Here is a 14,403-nt window from a genome sequence, read left to right as displayed (position 1 = left end):
TCGTTCAAACTGTTAAATACAATATACAGTTTGCTACCCTGTTAGTAATTGAGCGCTAAGCTTCTTACTATCTATATATGAACCGTACGTCATTGTTTATGGCTTGGATTGTCTAGCTTTTTCAGAAAATGATAAATTTTTTATTGAAATATCTAAAATTTAATTAGGGAAGTTCCTTTCTACTCCCAGTAGTAGCTAGCCTATTCCTTCTCTCTTACTTTTAGGTCGCTCCCCCTGCGTTGTTCCCCCAATGAAATGGGGGTTTCCCCCCACGCCGTCGCTAGGCGTCCTCCCTTCTCTCTCTTCTCCTTGCCGTCTCCGGAGCGAGCGCTTGGAGGTGTAGGCCCATGAGGAAGGTGGCGGCAGAGCGCTCTTTGTCTGGGAAGCACGAGCAGATGTGCGGCTAGCTGGCTCGTTCCCTTTCCCTGCATGCTTGAGGATGGCTCGGTGCTTAGATGAATGGACCTGCTGCCCCTAGGGGTAGATCCATTGTTCCTCCGCATGGGTCAGCGGTGGAGGCCCAAGGTGCTCCCATGTTGGTTCTATGCAGGCGGCGGCCCTCGTTGGCGGCTTTGGGCCGCACCAGGGCGACGCTGGAGGCTCCGGTGGGAGCTTGGATCTAGTGCCCCTAGGGCTTGGAGGCGACGTTTGAGACTGCTACTCGTCGTCGTGGTCTTCACCGGTGGCTACACTATACGTGGTGACGATGCCTATGGGAAGTAGGTCCGACGCCCTAGTGACCGGATTCAACATTCTTGAAGCTAGGTCCCGTACTCCTAAGGTGGCAGCGACGTACGACACTCACGATGGGGACGTTGGCTTGTGTTGACTTTGGGGTGACAACCAACATCGGTTGCAGTGGTAGTGGCTAGCTTCGGCATCAGCAATGGCAACCACAATGGGTTCAGGGTTCGCTTCATAAGCAGGGTGATGGCTAGAGCAGCATGTATGGGTCTTGGCCACTGTCGCTCATGGGGTTGAGTTGTCACAGCAAAAGCTATAACCATTGGACCGATAGTGGTGATGTCTTTAGGGCGTTGTTGATGGTAATTAACTCCAATTTTCAACTGTCAACTAACCAAAGGAGAAATCTAAAATGACTTATAAAGTAAGGTTATAGGGGTTTATTCTAACGAGTTTCATGAGTTGTGTTGTTCTCACTTGTCTTATAGAATATTCAATATTTTACCATATAAAAGTATCTCAAGTGAAGAATCTAAGTATACCATTGTGGAAAGCTCGTCGAGACGATCAAGACGAACATATCATTTGCCATATTTGGAGCACCGAAGAGAAGTTCTCGATGGATACGACCGAGAAGACTCTAGAAGACCCTAGAAGCATCATCCATTACAAGACCAGGGACTAAACCGACAAGAATCCACAACTCGGCCAAATAATCTTTTTCAAGGATTTATCCAAAAGCTGGGGAAGGAAAGAATCCATCCACGACATGACTCATTACGCAAACGGATCGAAAAGAGGCACTAGAAGGATGTAGAAGACACCAGAAGACATGGGAACAAAGCGGAAGACCGAAGGCCACCAGGTGGGGCTGGCCGGCCCCACATGCCAGGCCGACCGGCCTGTCCCCCCTGCCAGCTGGACTCTCCATCGCATGACGGCCTCCAACCGACCTCTACGACGCATCTTGACCCTTGTTCTATGTCGGTTTGATCCAAGGGCTGCGGTTCATCCCACTAGGCATCGATCAATCAATCCATCATAATCATACCTCATATCTCATTGTTCAGTTTTGAGCTCCACCAACTAGGACATAGCTCGAATATAAGAATAGTAATTAGAGGAGTCAAGCAATGTTTGGATTCTGGATCTAGTCACGAGGAGGCTAGGTAAAGCCTTGTACTTCTCTCTTATATTCAACATTGTTAATCTATTTAAGTTATTTGTCTTCTAGTTCATTGTGTTTATCTTCTAGTTCATGTTTTGTTCTTCTAGTTCATCTTGTTCTTGTTCAAGTTCCTCTAGATCATCGACTAGTTCATACTGTTCTTGTCTAGTTCATATTCCCCTCTAGTTCTTATTCTAGTTTGTGTATGAGTTGAATACTTGATATGACTTGGTATAATTATATATTCATAATTGTAATGTTCGTTGCCTACTTTGATTATATGTTTAGTATAGTTGGATTAGCTTTATGTTTATGCGCTTGTTTGTATAGCGCTTACCCTTTGATATCAGGGGTGGGTGGTAGAAGTTGTGTAAGTGTGGTGCTTAGACAATGCCTATCTATGAATGCACCCTATGTTCCGGATCATGTGGTAGATCATGAAGGTGACAACTTTGTTGAGTCCTACGTAGTCCACTCCCTGAATATAGGACTGGTAAGGCAGAGTTGCGTGGTGATGTCTTGCTATGTTCCTAACCCACCTTAGCAAAGTCTCTTGTGTATGGATACAAGTTAAGTCATGACTATGATTACTAAATATAATTGCACTAATTAAGGTAGCTCGATGGCCTATAGTTCGAATAATCCTAGGAGTTAGTCTTTATTTTCTAGTTCTTTCTAGAATCACACCCAGTAGGAAATGCTCTGTGGAACCTTTTGAGATATGTTGACTTGTTATTAATTATCCTTATTTATAATATGATTGATCCCTGTTTCGAGTATTGATCTAGTGGAACTCTTATCACAAGTGGAAGATATAGCTTTTATACCTCCGAGTGCCTTCCTAGTGGTAAAATTATAAATAACGATACCTGGAACTTTCCTGGGTGAAATGCTTTAACGGGTGTATTTTATCTGTGCGCTTGCCGATAACCTTCATTCATTTTCTATAGTGCCATGGTCATAAGTACACCCACATCTTTTGGTATTGTGTTGGGGATGACAACCTGACTTAAGCAATGCTAAGAGATGTCCTGAATATTTCTTTACTAAGATATGGTTTGAATTTCTTATTTGTAATCATATTAGAAATATCAACATACGTCGTTTTCTTCCATGGAAGCATCCATTGATCGGTCTTCTCTCCTTTGCGTGGCGTGCTCTTTCTAGGTGTAAAACTTTAACCTTGTGGTTAGGCGCTGATGGCATTGGGTTTCTCCTTAGAAGCTCATGCTTGCCAGTTTGTGCTGGCCGCCACCATCGTGGTGAGCAAGCTAGAGGCCTAGCTGAAGATTCAAGTTTCTGGTGCCCACTGTGGCGGAAGATGGTCCGAAAGAAAGCACTTGGCTCAACAAATGAAATGTTTCACATCTGTTTGGTAGTTTGGTGAGTTGTGACCAGGAAGTTGGCGAGGATGCTAGTGTAGGAGACGCCCACAGAGTTAGCGAAGAGGCTAACATGGGAGTGGCAGCCAACAGACTTGTGTTGACAAGGTGACCTGCATGGTGTGGCAGCAAGCGATCCCGCTCAGCTACGACTGTTTCAGCAAGGAGGCTTCTGACCAATAGCCGAAAGGCATGTGTGGCACTTCTAACTTCGACGAGACAACTAGGCTACTAGAAGCTGTGGTGTGCGTGTGGATCTCGATGGGTGGGGTCGGCTTGGTGTGCGCCTGAGGCACCTCTCCCGCATTAGTTTGGTAGCTTGCAGCGGCTTGCGGCGGGTAGCTCTACTTTACAGTGGCTACTCCAGTGTGGGACAACATCTTAAGAGACCGTGCAAGGAGATCTAATTTTAGAAGGGCTACTCGACTTGTAGCATAATAGAGCGGCTAGCCTTGCTTAGCAGTTGGCTACTCCGCAACGGCGCAAACAGTGACGAAGGTATTTTCATCTTGACGGCTTTGTCTTTTAAGGGTGGCGGTGCAGTGTAGTGCCAGTTTCATGGTGGTTTGGTGGCAGTGAAGCGTGCGTTGTTCGAGTAGCGGCTTGTGTCAACGTCCTATTCCGACCGACCAAGTAGTTTTTTTCTTCTTTGAGTCAGGGACTCAGGGTTTGAGTGCACGTTGGTGTCCCAATCCAACCAACTGGAGTTGTACCTGTTTATTTTTGTCCAATCAACTTTCATCTATTTTTTAAAATAGTCTACAGCTCTCATGCTTCATTCGTTTCAAAGAAAAAAATGCACGTGCTCAATTTGCAACATTGCGCGACCGTAAGTTGCAGTGCTCAAAATGCACGTGCTGCTTCCACTAGTTTAGCTTTCTGTACTGCATGCTAAATTGTGAGGCTCATAGATCTTGAATATAAACTCCAATTTACTTTCCTATTTAAATGATATATGTCACTGCTCCTGCTAATAATTTGTTTTTTAAAAAAATTGCTCAGGCTGCAGAGTGGCCTTGATAGTTTGCTGGGCCTTTATAATCTCTTTCATGGGTGCCCGGGTTGGGCCATCGGCCAGCCTGAACACGATTCCACCGTGGGCCGCGCACCTGCCGCTGTTTATTCTCTCCGGGCGCCGGCACGGCTCGGAGACACTCGCACATTCCCACGGAAGCGGAGGGAAAGAAAGCTCCAAAAACCACCGTCTGCTCTTGGCCAACATCGGCGGCAGAGTGCCGCTCAAGCTGCGGACATAGCTGAACACCATTGCTGTTATTTCACGACCAACAAAGCACCACTGCTATCAAAGCATTACATTACAAACTCCTTATTTGTTTCTAGCGTGTACATGTAATTTTGTTTTTGCATATACAGATCACATACGCAACGACGGAGACATTCACGCATCTGCACGTAGGTAGATTTGCTATAGTATGTATATATTCTGCTCTTAGACGTCCACACGACACGAGATGAGGAGGTGATGATCCGATCGATCACATATTCACATGTCGACGTTGCAGTTGGGGTCGCCAAGAATCGGCGCCTGGGGCACACCACCACCACCACCGGTGGCGGCGCCGGTCCCCCCGATCTTGCGTACGCCGAGGAGGACGTCGCAGCGGGCGTAGAGCGAGTGCCACCCTCTGTGGAACGGCCCGTGCACGAACCGGACGCGGCCGAGCAGCACCACGCGGAGCGGCAGCACGGCGTTGGCCACGTCCGTGGCCAGCGCCGCCGCGGCGTCGGGCGACACGGGCACGGGCGGGCCCCCGACGCCTGCTCCCAGCACGGGCGCCGTCGCCACGGCGGTGCCGGCGTCCTGCGCCAGCGGGGGCATCGGCGTGGGCGCCGTCAGGGCCTCCCCGTGGTACGCCACGTACGCCTCCAGCCGGTCGTACCGCGCCGCCGACCGACCTCTCGGGTTGCCGAGGACCAGCGTGAACTGGAACGACGCGGCCAGCAGCGCCGCGGGCGCCGCGCCTGCGGCGGCGGCGTTGTTGTTGGTGCTGGCGGTGGCGTTGTACAGGTCTAGGACGGCGGCCGAGGTGACGGCGAAGGTGGGGTGGGACGGGCGGTACACGACGTAGAGCACCAGCAGGGTGATCCCGACGGCGAGGAGGAGGACGAGGACGGCGAAGCAGAGGGCACGGACGGCGCCACCGCCGCCGCCGTCCCCGTATCCGCCGTAGTAGTAGCTGTACCGGGAGCGGCCGCGCGAGCCGGGCTTGACGTCGTCGGCGTAGACCCCCTTCCTCCCGCCTTTGTGGTGGTGGTGGTCGGGGTGCTCCGGCGGGAGGTGGTGGTGCTCGGCCATCTTCTGCACTTGCGTAGGCTTGACAACCTCTGAGCTCTCGGGGCAAGTGGTGTATGTACAGAGTACACTACAGACTGTGGAAGGTGTGGGCAAGAGTCGGCTTTGAAAGGGAGAGAGAGTGACGTGCGCTCCCTTATCGGCATGCATGCGCGCCCGTCAGCCGTCAGGGTATGTAGGCACCGCTTGCCGCGAAATCTTGGAGCTGGGTCGGCAATCTTTGTTTGGATCCATGCACTGCTCCAGCTGTGTTCAGCTTCCCATCCACTGAAATGAAAATGAACAGATACAGCAGAAAAACCGTAGTCACCTGTGGATCATGTGGTGATTTTTAATTTGACTCCATGGGAATATAGGATATAACTGTGATTCTGTGTGAATTAAACTATATACTTCACGGCCCATGGATCAATTCGAATTTCTTTGTTCCAGCGAATGATTCAACCGAGGGCACAAATTCATAATTCAGACATCTTTCAAGTGCTCCAAAGGTTGTGTAGTCAAACTATATGTAGCTGTTTTTTTGTTCAGAGGAGCATGTAGAGTGACCTGCAGGACACAGTAGGAAGACTCGTAGGGTGCTCACAGAAGAAGCCAAGAAATGCCGCAACATGGAAATGGACACTACCATTGCAAACTAGCAGCAGGATATATACACTACAAAGCTGTTACATAGAGTGCACTCAAGCGCAGGGCGAGGCAGTGTTGATGGCGGCGACTGCAGACTGCGCCTCTAGCTGGAACACCTGCGCCATCGTCAACCTGGCTCGGCCAGTTGCCTCAAGCTCCTCCTCATTGTTGGCAATGGTGGATTGAGCTCCCCTCAGCGCCTCTCTGGTTGCCTCAAGCTCTCCTCTTGCTTGTTTCTTAGCTTCTTGGTAAGCTCTGTTGAATATATATGTTCCAAATTTAATTGCACATTACAAAGGCCGATTTCTGCCGGAGCGAAGCGGAGGCCCGTCGCCGGAGGCTTGGTATGGTACATATACCTAAATTAGGGTTCCACTGAAGATATGATCTTGTAAGCCGCCGCACGGCGTTGTAACCCGACTCTTGATAATAGTGAGGAGTGTTTGCTGGCTGACGCCCGTGGTTTTTCCCCTTCGCATTGGAGGGGTTTTCCACGTTAAATCTTGTGTCTCCGCTGTGTTTTTGATTTTGTGTTCTTCGTCGTTTATCCGCCGTCATTCACATCAAGCTCCTGATGGAACTTGCTTCTCCAGGGTCTGATGTCCGAACACCCAAAGCGACTGATGCCTGAATCTGTTAATTGTGGGGTCAGCACATGAAGAGCTATTAACTTATACAAAAGTATCTTTTAAGCTAGACAGATAAGCAGTGTCATACTTATGGAAGGATAGATTAGAGTCCTTCACTTGCTCCTTGGACCCATATGAAGTGGTATCTCCATGACCCACATGAAGTAGAGTCCTTCACTTGTTGCACGACCCTGATGAAGTGGTATTTCCATGACCCACATGAAGTAGTACCTCTGTGCATATCATGGTTAGCCTCAAGCAAGTGGGTGCATTGAATGGAGCAGGAGGAAAATTGAATGAGCATGCATACAGCCACCATCTAAAACTATAGGTGCATTTTGCATGCAGCATACATGCAGCGTCGTCCAAAACTATATGTGTCGTTTGCGTGTAGGAATTTACCAAGAGAATTTATATCATTGCTCCTTTTCCTTTTACGTAGCCTCAAGCAAGTGGATGCATTGAATGGAGCAGATGGAAAAGTGGATGAGCACCATCCAAAACTTTGGATGTACTTTATATGCAGCATGCATACAAGCAACTATTGGTGTCCTTTGCATATAAGAATTTACCATGGGGATTTACATCGTTCCTATTTTTCCTTTTATGTGTAGGAGATTATACCGCTGCCGAATTTTTGCATGGAGGAAAGTAAACTCAGGTGAGACAATAGCAAGGACTTGTTTATTGTCACACAAAAAAATGTTGGTTAGCAAGAATGCAGATCGCCTTTAGCCAATGTGCTAGATTTGCATGCGTGCACGTGTGCTCTGTAGGCTACGTAAAAATTATAGCTGCTCTTACCGTCTGAATTTACTGTGAGCATCTGCACCATGGTAATAGTCCTGTCCGAAACCATAGCTTTATGTGCACAGAATTTACTATTCAACACGAACGATTTACAATTACTGATCACCACAGATTTACATCACCTATTCTTCAGAAGTTACATGTACCTAAAGACAATGTAAAGACAATCTGGTACATTTCCCTGCGCAGGTGTTCCCTAGGCTATATAAAAATTCTATATGTTGTCACCATTTGTACACCCTATATACCTAATAGTGCTCTTTTATATTTTGTTGGAGGTTAGGTTGTACATCTTTTACACCATGCATGGTGATTCTTATGTGGCTTTGGTAAAAAAACTTGTGGACCGTATAGGCTAAGAGTAATTTGTGCCATCTACTGGTTCGCCTCTTTGCTATCAGTGCATGAAGACTGACCCCCTCTTCGAGAAACATGCATCAACATTTGTACTCACACACTCATCTGAGCGTGCATGCACATGTTGTCTAGGTTGGGCCCCACCACTACGGGAGGCGCTGGCTTCCCCTAGTGCCAAATGCACTCGGGGAAGGCCCAGATGCACTCGGAGAAGCCTTCCCCGAGTGCAACACTCAGGAAAGACTGCCCGGGGTATCTCTTCACGGGAAAGACGTCTTCCCCGAGAGCCAAAAATCTTGCACTCGGGGAAGGCTTTTCCGAGAGCTGTGCTATCACTCGGAGAAGAATTGACGCCGTTGGTGACCAGCCGGCGTCGTTTCCTTCTTTTTAAAAAAAAAAATTCTTCCCCGAGTGCAACACTCGGGGAAGAAACCCTCTTCCCCGAGAGCCGCAGCCCAGACACTCGGGGAAGATGGTGTCTTCCCCGAGAGCCACAGCCCAGGCACTCGGGAAGACACCATCTTCCCCGAGTGCTGCAGCCCATACACTCGGGGAAGCCACCATCTTCCCCGAGTGCTGCAGCCCATACACTCGGGGAAGCCACTCTGAAAATCTTTTTTTTTGTTTTTTGCTTTTCCATGTGAATATATATATATATATATATATATATATATATATATATATATATATATATATATATATATATATATATATATATATAAACCACAAATCAACGGTAATATATCACAAACCACATTTATATATCACAAACGACCAAATTTGTATGAAATCCACAATATATTACAAATCACACGTTCAAAAGTACACATTATTCCAAGTTCACAAGTTCAATACATAAAAACGACTCAGAAGGCGGCTCACGACGACGGTCCAGTGTGTGATGCCAGCGAGGGTTGGGACGCCCTAGCTTGCGATCCCAGTGACGGTCTGTAACAACATGAAATAGATCAGAATAAATTAAAAAGAAGGAAATAAGATAGCATGGTTAAGGCAGATCATCTGATCAATGATACAAACATAAAAAACGGACACAACTGAATATCACAACTGATGTAAAGATTATAAACTTTGTAGTCCATGTTCAGTATAATCCAGCTTTGACTAGCTATTCAGTTTAGTGGAAACAAAAGGTAGACCAAAGTCCAAATAAGATAAAGATTTAAGCTAGAAAACAGTAACAAATTACCTACCCAAATGTCAACTGAGCCAGGCTCATTAATAGAAAACTTCACTAATTTCTTCACATCTTCAGGTTTACAAACATCACAGGCTGTACCAACAACCTTGGCATGGGATAACATTTTCCTCTCTTTATTTTTGGCAACTGATGACCCTTCCTGTATGTATAACTGAAAAGTAGAATATATCCTATGCTGCAAAAGTAAACATTGGATTTTCACCATACAGTTGGATATGGTCACAATGCTACGTGAAATGAATGCCCAAAAAAGTTCTCTCACATACTATTTGAACCAGATGCTAAAAACTCTCATGAGAAATGAAAAATGTAAATGGAACAATAAAAAAAATAAGTTTGATGTTTCAGTCCAACGCTAAAAACCGACACTTCGATGTTATGTGTGATCTGCTAGACTTCACTGGCTACCAATGTCCATCAATTGCTTGCTCTTCCTCTAGGTGAGACATGAGAGATTTCAAGGCTCAGAACCAAACCAACGGAAGGGGGAAAAGCACCCTTGGCCCTGCATTCAACTAGAGCACACACATTTCGACCTGGCTGTTGAGATAATAGACAGGGCCAAATAATGTGACAACAAATCAGCGTGCAACAAATCAAGCTTGGTTTCAATCTATAATTTAGATTGAAGAATTTTACACAAGAAACAGCTCCAGATCTGGGGATGTAACCAGCAGCTGTGGCCTTCACACTGAGATTTAACAAATGGGTGTTCTTGAATCCTAACCTCGCTTTAGGCCCTTCTGAGACTCGCGTATCTAATGAGCAGGATTATCTGATAAGCCGCGATCTGGAGAATATGATGTCCCTATTATTTCAGGTAGATTGTGTGTCCTGGATGTGAAATGACCTTTACACCTCTGACATTCTACTGCAATATTTGTACTCCTATTTCTACTGCAACATTCCAGACACCACAATCTACGGCATCAGAATATCTATTGCAATTTGCTAGTAAAAGAAGAAAATTGCAATACCTGAGTGAGAGGAGGCAGCCGAGGCGGCTCACATGCCGATCAACAAGGCGGTGCAAGGGGAGATGTTGCCGGAGGGAGGTGGCAGGGCAGCGGACGGTGCCGGGCGAGATGTGGCCGGACGGAGGTGGCAGCTGACGGTGCCGTGCGAGCCGTGGCCGGACGGAGCGGCGCCGGTCGAGCAGTGGGTGGAGGGAGGCGCGGGCGACGTCGGTGGGGATCCAGGCGGATCTTGTGCTGCAGGGAGGAGGCAGTGGAATCGGGTGAAGGGACAGTGAAGGAATCCGCCGTGGACGGAGAAGACGGCGGCGCGGGTCGCGGGAGGGCGTTGGAGACGGAGGGAGACGGCAGCAGTGAGGTCCGGCCGCTTGCCGCCGAGGTCGAGGGAGGGCGTTGGAGACAGAGGGAGACGGCCGCTTGCAGCAGGGAGGCGCGCGAGCGGGCGGTGCTTGGCGGCGGCGGCGGCGCAGCTGGGGCGGGGCAGGGTGGGGCGCCGCGGGGGAATAGGGTTGGGGATGGGGGCGGGATGGGCTGGTTGGGCCTAATTAGGCCTGGCCAGTTGGGTCTTCGCCGAGTGCTCCAGATAGAGCACTCGGGAAAGAAATTTTTTTTTTTTTTTTTTTTTATCGAGTGCCACAGATTTGGTAAAATAATTGTTCTTTTGGCTCATTTTTTTTTGGCCTTAATACATTATTATAGACTCTGTATTTAAATTGGAGATAATTTTGAATTTTTTTACTATATTTTGCTAATTTTTTTGTTTCATTAAATTTATAGAACATTTCAAATTTGAACTGCAAGTGCATAAAATAATTGAATTTTGTCATTCAAAAAATTATACTTGTGATATTTGGTGTATGTTGAGGCCGTATCTAGGAACTCGCATGAAATATCGAGCATCTTTTTGATGTAACATGACAAGGTGTGTGCGAAAAAAGTGTTTTAAAATTATATAAAATCCGAACAAATTCCGAAAAACACGAAACTTGTCGGGGCGTCGTGTTATCAAATGTAGAGGCTATGCTAAAAAATTGAGAAAGTTTCGAGTAAGTTACGATATCGAATGCCTAAAACTCAAACATCTCCACAAGTGATCACATGTGGAGATATATGAGTTTTAGGCATCCGACATTGCAACTTGTTCGAAACCTTCTCAATTTTTTTACCATAGACTCTATATACAATAACATGACACCCAGACAAGTTTCGTGATTTTCGGACTTTATTCGCATTTTATATAATTTAAAAATACTTTTCCTACATGTTGTTCATCATGTTACGACAACAAGGTGCTCGACATTTCATATGAACTCCTAGATATGGTCTCAACATACATCAAATATCATGAATATAATTTTTAGAATAAAAAAATTCTATTATTTCATGCACCTGCAGTTCAAAATTGAAGTATGAAAAAAAATCAACGAAACGAAAAAAACTAATGAAATATACTAAAAAAAGTTAAAATTTCTCCAAAATTGAACAAGAAGTTTTAAATAATGTGGTAAGACCTCAGAAAAAAAATGGGCCAAAAAAACGAAAAAAATAAAAATTCTTCCCCGAGTGTCTTCCTTGGCTCTCGGGGAAGAGACCCTTCCGCGAGTGTTAAGCCCACGACACTCGGGGAAGCCGACCTCTTCCCCGAGAGCCATGTCTTGGCACTCGGGAAATGGCGTCTTCCCCGAGTGTTAGGCAAGGCACTCGGGGAAGATTTTTTTTTCATTTTTAGTTGTAACAGCGCCGGTGGGTTTGGCCGTCAAGTAACACTTTTATTTCCTGTGTGTGGCTCTTTTCCGAGTGTTGCGCTCGGGGAAGAGGGTCTTCCCCGAGTGTCGCTCTTCCCCGAGTGCCAAGTACACTGCGGCACTCGGGGAAGCCTCTCTTCCCCGAGGGCAACACTCGGGGAAGAATGGCTTTCCCGAGTGTCCGATTTTTGACACTCGGGGAAGCCTGCGACACTCGGGAAATTTTGCCTCTCCCGTAGTGCACTAACTTGATGAGGTCCTTGCACGCCGTGGTGGCAAAGGCACGCATGTGTTGTCCAGATATAAGCATGTGGCCTGCTACTTGCCGTATCATCGTCTCCTTCCGTTATTTGCAAGTGTCCGCCCTATAGTCCATATCGTCCTTTCATCCCCTCCTCCCATTGCTTATCGTCCTTGCATCCCCTCCTCCCATTGCTTGCAGGTGTCCTTTCCCTGCAGTAGCTTGTGTTGTTGTTCCTACGCTAAAGCCACCAACACAAGTGCCATGCCATTTTCCAGGAACCCATAATGGCGTGGGCACATCAGACTGCATAGGAAGCACGATATAGTAGGTATGTATTGTAAAACAACTATAACACAAAATTCTACTTAATTAATGACTAATTACGGCTCTATTCACTGGTTGGTGATGATTAACAATAGAGTTCACTTATTAAGCATGTGCATGCGTATTTAAATTACTTAGCTAGCATGTGCATATGAACTTAGGTTTGTACTATGAAACAGTTGAAACACAAGATTTTATTAAATAAATGGCTGATTATGGACCTGGTGGCTGGTTTGTAGTGCATGGGTCGTCTCCTGTTTCCTTATTTTCTTTTCCTTTTGTTTGCGTTGGTCCTCTTCTTTTATAGCTTTTATTTTATCATCATGTAATCTTTGTGGTGCTCTTAATGAATGTGTACGGGCATACACATTGATGGCACATGGAAGGACCTTCGTCTAGTCGGCCAACGAAGAGGTAGCATGGGAAGAGTGTAGCTTCAGTTCCAGGTGTTTGATTGTTTACCCTCTCCCTTTTGTTTATGTTGTTCCTATTCCTAATTAGCCAATACTCTCTTTGACTCTTCCCTGCCCTCCACCTCTAGCTATAGTTGAGGGGACAATACGTGAGAGGCAACAGCGTCGGAGGTCTAAAAGACAGCTAAAGCAAGAAGGTTTGTTGTGTACCTTGTCGATTGTATGGGTGTGTGCCTGAGTGTTGCCTGGTTTTCCCCTTATGTTAACGTGCAAGCTTCCATCCCATATACGCAGGAAATATTGGTGAGCCTTATATGTCTTACAAATCTGAGATTACTATTCAAACATATGTACTAGTTAGTGATAATAGATTCCTAGGTTGTCTGATGCCTTGTGACTGTAGATTGTCTTTCCACTGAGACTTCCTATTACGGGCCTCCAGTACATGAGTGTCCGCATTGTGGTGCGCAGTTTTGGTATCAAGAACATGTGAGAAGGTCATATCTAGGTGATGCGGCCGCTATTCGTTTCCATCTTTGCTGCAAGAGAGGCAAGGTCAGTTTGCCTTTTCAAAAAGACCCCCTCTGTTCCTTGATGGGCTATTGAATCCAATTAGTGTTGTTCTTTCCAAGCATTTTATTAAATCTATTCGGTCATACATTTCTATGTTTGCATTCACATCACTTGGTGCTAAGATTGACACAAGTGTAAACAAGAAGGGGCCTGGTCCATATGTGTTTAAGATTAATGGCCAGGTCCATCATAGAATTGGATCTTTACTCCCCGATGAGGGTGCAGCCCCAGTTTATGCATAGCTCTATACTTTTGCACTGAAAACAAGGAGCAGAAGCCCGAATAGATATTTGTCTGGCCGGATTCAGATGAGAAGCTAGAGAAGTCGAGAAGAAGCAGCTAAATAGCCAGATAAAGCAGGAGAAGCTACTTCAGATAGAATCCGCTTCGAATGTTCTCAACCGTTGATCGGCACATTGGGCAGCTATAGGAATTTTGAGCAAGATGAACTCAACTTCTCCTGGAGGAAGCTAGTGGGGAACGTAGGGGAGAAAAAAAATAGGTAGGTTCACAGATAAATAACTAAAAGGTATTTACATGCAGGAACATGAGGAATCGATTTTAGAATAAATGCCCACATCTAGGACCAATACTAACAACACTGATACATAGATGGACATCATATATTTACATGCACAAATTGGCATTCAGGGATTTAGTAACTTTACATTTAAAAAATAGGCCGGCACATCCAGAGCCATAGTATTAGCAATGGGTATAAACATCTATTATGTGGATCCTTAATTCCATTCTTAGAAATAAAAATAGGTCTTGCCCACGGATCCCTTGCCCGCTGAAAAAGCTGAGCACATGGATATTAGTGGTGCACGTGCACAATCCATGTTATGCAGTAGCCCAGTCCCTACCTAAAAGAGCAGCTAAGTTGTGGCATACATATACTACAAACATTTGTAGGCACGAGGCCACATAGCTAATT

The 14,403-nt window shown here is 46.1% G+C and overlaps 2 protein-coding genes across 2 annotated transcripts; both read right to left on the bottom strand.

Moving 5' to 3' along the window:
- Positions 4,507 to 5,670, bottom strand: LOC8062707 (NDR1/HIN1-like protein 1). The gene has a single exon (XM_002439624.2). The coding sequence runs from the start codon at positions 5,549 to 5,551 to the stop codon at positions 4,739 to 4,741; it is 813 nt and encodes a 270-aa protein (XP_002439669.2). The 5' UTR covers positions 5,552 to 5,670; the 3' UTR covers positions 4,507 to 4,738.
- LOC8062706 (vegetative cell wall protein gp1) lies at positions 8,717 to 12,246 on the bottom strand. The gene is made up of 4 exons (XM_021448148.1): positions 12,161 to 12,246; positions 10,171 to 10,698; positions 9,186 to 9,368; positions 8,717 to 8,922 (listed from the first exon to the last, which is right to left on the bottom strand). Exons 1-3 carry the CDS (start codon positions 12,244 to 12,246, stop codon positions 9,236 to 9,238), a joined length of 747 nt encoding a protein of 248 aa, XP_021303823.1. The 3' UTR covers positions 8,717 to 8,922; positions 9,186 to 9,235.

This window comes from Sorghum bicolor, chromosome 9 (genome assembly GCF_000003195.3).
Source record: "Sorghum bicolor cultivar BTx623 chromosome 9, Sorghum_bicolor_NCBIv3, whole genome shotgun sequence".
NCBI classification, from domain to species: domain Eukaryota; kingdom Viridiplantae; phylum Streptophyta; class Magnoliopsida; order Poales; family Poaceae; genus Sorghum; species Sorghum bicolor.
This window is presented reverse-complemented; position numbering and strand designations above follow the sequence as displayed.

Bases quoted from the DNA above. Each gene is read 5' to 3' on its own strand.
- LOC8062707 (XM_002439624.2), bottom strand. From the start codon at position 5,551: ATGGCCGAGCACCACCACCTCCCGCCGGAGCACCCCGACCACCACCAC.
- LOC8062706 (XM_021448148.1), bottom strand. From the start codon at position 12,246: ATGATACGGCAAGTAGCAGGCCACATGCTTATATCTGGACAACACATG. The intron at 10,699-12,160 runs GTTAGTGCACTA...AGGCCCAACCAG, and splicing joins GCGTGCAAGGACCTCATCAA to CCCATCCCGCCCCCATCCCC. The intron at 9,369-10,170 runs GTATTGCAATTT...TTACTTTTGCAG, and splicing joins GGCTGCCTCCTCTCACTCAG to CATAGGATATATTCTACTTT.